The 4,102-nt window shown below is 43.1% G+C and overlaps 1 protein-coding gene across 1 annotated transcript in view; it reads left to right on the top strand.

The window, feature by feature from the left end:
* Positions 1–4,102, top strand: part of LOC106813637 (protein O-mannose kinase-like) — a 20,186-nt gene that overhangs the window by 4,346 nt on the left and 11,738 nt on the right. The window contains exons 2-3 of the mRNA XM_014817828.1: positions 1,981–2,096; positions 2,220–2,387. Of these exons, the coding sequence (XP_014673314.1) occupies positions 1,981–2,096; positions 2,220–2,387 (284 nt within the window). The remainder of the gene's footprint in view (positions 1–1,980; positions 2,097–2,219; positions 2,388–4,102) is intronic.

Genomic DNA, 4,102 nt, shown 5'->3' with positions numbered 1-4,102 from the left:
CCTCTCCTTATCCTCCTCCTCCTCCACCCCCTCCCCCACCTCCTCCTCCTCCTCCTCCACCTCCTCCCCCACGTTCTCCCCCTCCTCCGCGACCTCCTCCCTGTATCACTGTTCAACATACGCGCGGTAACGCTAATAGCTATGATCTCTGTGAAGATTGAGTTTATTGATGGCGGTGTTAGAAAGAGCCAACGCGTGACGCGTGCATATTTGCTAATTAATGAGGCTAATCGTCCTACAATAAAATCGACACTCACAGAGATTGTTGCTAAGACATGTATCATCATGCATGTATAATTCTAGAAACGTAACTCATATAGTTCGTGAGATATGATAGGTAAATACACTTTCCTACCGGCCATACGCCTACTATGCCTGTATAAGCATATGGGCATTACCGCGCGTGAATTACAGCTAATTAATTAGACTAATCGTGCGTCAATAAACTCGACACTCACAGAGGTTATTGCTAAGACATGTATCATTATGCATGTAGAATTCTAGAAACGTAACTCATATAGTTCGCGAGATATGATAGGTAAATACACTTTCCTACCGGCCATATATAGCGTGATAGTGTGTGTGCGGAGGGGGGGGGGTTAACAGCTGTATACAATGCGCCCAGTACAGACAGTACAGGCGGGCGCGGGCAGGGGATTTTGCATTTGTGTTGTGGCGTTTGCATTTGTGTTGTGGGATTTTGCATTTGTGTTGTGGCGTTTGTATTTGTGCTGTGACGTTTGCATTTGTGTTGCGGGATTTGCATTTGTGTTGCGGGATTTGTATTTGTGTTGTGGGATTTGTATTTGTGTTGTGGGATTTGTATTTGTGATGAGCCTTCTGCGCCACCGTACGTTACAATGTGTATGGTTGGTGGAAAAGATGGTGTGTTTGTAAACCGACATATGGTTGGACTAATTTGACAAACCGTACACCATACAGACACAGTGGCAATCGAGAAACACCGGCACCAGCTTACGCATGACATCGAAAGCAAAACCGAAACGGAAACCTGCCAGCATTTCTGTCATAACGAACCGCTCAGTCTACTATGATTAGGCACGTTCAGTTACGTTGGTTAATTTCGTTAGCGCACGCTATCGCAGAATGCGCTGCGAGCCATACCAACATGCATAGCGCGCTACGACAACAACAGCCATTTCGAAGCGTTCGTACTTTTCATATTTCACTTGCTTTTAAATAGTCGTTTTTTAGCGTATCCTTATAAATGTGCTCATGCGCCCATACTGGTGATCACATAACAATTGGGAAATTTGGGTATCCTAAACCAGTAAACGGCGGAATGCATAGCAGCCATAGCAGGCAGACAGACAGAGTTCGTTCTTGTAGTACCTAATATAGTTATCACGGGAAATTAGAAATCCGTCACGACTCCTGCTTGATAAAGAAACGACAACAACGACGATGGCAGCGGCTTTAACAAAAACAATAGCAGCAGCAATAGCGTCGTGGGCAGGGCCGCAGGGGTGGCACCAGATATTTCCCGACACAGCGGATAAGGTCTCCGACGCGGAGGGGTTAAGGTCGTTCAGGTCCATCTCCACCACCCTTGACCATAGCAGTACTAGACCAATAGTGGCAGCAGTAGTATCAAACCCACACTAGTTATCTTTCTAAATGATATTATACATCGTTTGAAATATTCTCGAGAATCACATATTTGCTAAATCGTTGAAGCTTAATTAAGCCTAAATATTCGTATTTTATCAGAGCATAGAACGCTATACCCAATCCTATAGTAATTCATGTGTCCCGGTCCACCATTACTACATTTACTGGTTGGATGTAGTTTCTGCTCATGTATCGTCTAAGTTTGCGTTCACTTGTGAGATTTTTCAAATGATAGCTCGATCTGTTGATGTCAGTTAACGCTAAACGTGCAAACAAACGAAGGACGTCAGTTTAGTCCGTTTAGCCTTTCCACAATCTTAACAATTACTACATCATGATTTCCTGCAGGTCACGAGCTAGACGTAAGAACTGTCGTCGTAGGAAAGGAATCCGCAGGCCTACTGACCAGAGAAGTTTTGTCCTCGCTGAATGCCTCAGTATCGACATCTAAAGCAAAGCATCAGGTAAGCCAATCAAAAGCTGTAACATACGCCAAATTTCAACGTTATATAAGTCACCTATATATTATAAAAGTATTGTAATGTGTGTTCTATGCCAGCTGAACATTAGATTAATCGTGTATGTAGAGTTTGCAAGCATGCGTCCGCTCAGGAGGAACACTGGAGAATCAGCCATGCTGCGAGCACGGACAGTTTGCTCTGCAAGGAATGCACGTCTGTCGAAAATGGCTCAATTGTCAGGAGTTGAGTGACCTTGGCGTAACGAGATTAATAAAATCTATTGGACTTTACAAGGTAAACTGTAGAGTATAGATAATTGTCGGTTGTTTGTGTATGTCACTCCCGATCCGTGGCCCGTTGTGCTATGTAGGCGTGGTTGGTTAGTTGGTTGCACACAGACTAGGCTATGCGGGAAGAAAAATGTGCAATAAATTCAGGACAAGGAAGAAGGACCACTGATGAATTTAAATAAAGATAAACATCTTGTACTATCACATCTAAATTAAACACGTAATTCACTTACACTTACTCTCGCACCGGCTCGCCCTTATAATAGTGTGGCTGTCAAACACGTCAACTCTCTCCGTTGCGACCTAGAAACAACTAACTCGCTTCCTCTCCTTCTTAGAAGGTTTGCCACCGTTGAAGATGTTTTAAGAAAAACTCACGATAACTTCATCTGTACCGTATTAATATTAACAAGATATATTATAAGGAGACGAAGTGTAATTATGTTCTGTCACAGACGTTACATAGACGTGTCACGTGTCCCGTGTGTTTACTAAACTAATGCATTATTTCATTTCACTTTGCAGAAAGTATTTCAGGCTACTTTTAAAAGGCATAAGATCGTGCTGATGCAACTTCCTATAGCCAAGAATAAGATAGTGCATAAACAAGCACTGGCAAACTACCAGTTGCTGCAACCAAATCCGCTTGTAGTGCAGCTGATTGGCGTCTGTGAGATAACGCAGGAGTTTGCTGTGGAATACTATGAGCTAGGTGACGCCCGATATGCAGAACAATACATTCAGTCCTTAAGTCAGGAGCAAGCAGACGAGCGGCAGCTGACATAGGCAATGAAATTAATATAATCGGGTAGAGATGTTGCGTAGTAAACCAGGAGTTTCTCTATTCATAACGTATAATTTATAACGTATTGCATCCTCATACACATAAACAAAAAATTTGCATAACTTCACTTCCATAGAAAGCTTAAAGACAGTTAAACCGTCCTGCATACGCATGATTGGTCCCTAGAGATTTTGTAACAGAGGTTTCCTTGTTATTCGAACAGAGGGAATGTCGTTAAATCCAGGAGAAAATGCACGTATTAACTCGTTTTTATATTAGCCTGCCGCTGTATAGAAATATATTGTGAACTTAGTAAATATGTATTCGCCTGTACAGGAATAGCATGAACTCTTACAATATTTCTTAGTAAATACTATTTTGCTGTTGCAATGCGTTGATTTTAATTCGACCATATGCCAATATGCCCTTGTATCGTTGTGTTTTTCTAGAAAGTGTTGTTCACCATACATGCTTATAAACACACGTGAATAGCCTAGCAGCACATCCTCCATACTCATACGCTGTATTGGGTCTACTATTTTGCACTGCGCGTGGATATCTGCGAGACGTCGCATCAGGTTGGAGTTTCTCGGCAACATGCGATCACACGCACCGTCGTATCTTCCAGACATCCCAAACTTTACCTGTCTTGGCAGCAAGCGCCTTCACGCAGCTACTGTAGTGGATGACTTACAACTCAGTGAAGGCGACAACGTCGTGTTCGGGTGCGAGAAATGAACCGTAAGTGATATTTTGCATCAATATTGGTTCGACACCCATTTCAGGTAAAACGTCCATGTCACTGAGAAGCAGGCGCATGTCGTCAGAGAGGAGGTACTGAGATAGAGTCGTCTTCCAGTTGTTCTGATCGGCATGACATCGCCCCTTCTCATGCAGCAATAAGATTGATCGCTGCGTAGTCCATAGCACAGCAG

The sequence above is a fragment of the Priapulus caudatus genome, unplaced genomic scaffold (genome assembly GCF_000485595.1).
Source record: "Priapulus caudatus unplaced genomic scaffold, Priapulus_caudatus-5.0.1 Scaffold24, whole genome shotgun sequence".
NCBI classification, from domain to species: Eukaryota; Metazoa; Priapulida; class Priapulimorpha; order Priapulimorphida; family Priapulidae; genus Priapulus; species Priapulus caudatus.
This window is presented reverse-complemented; position numbering and strand designations above follow the sequence as displayed.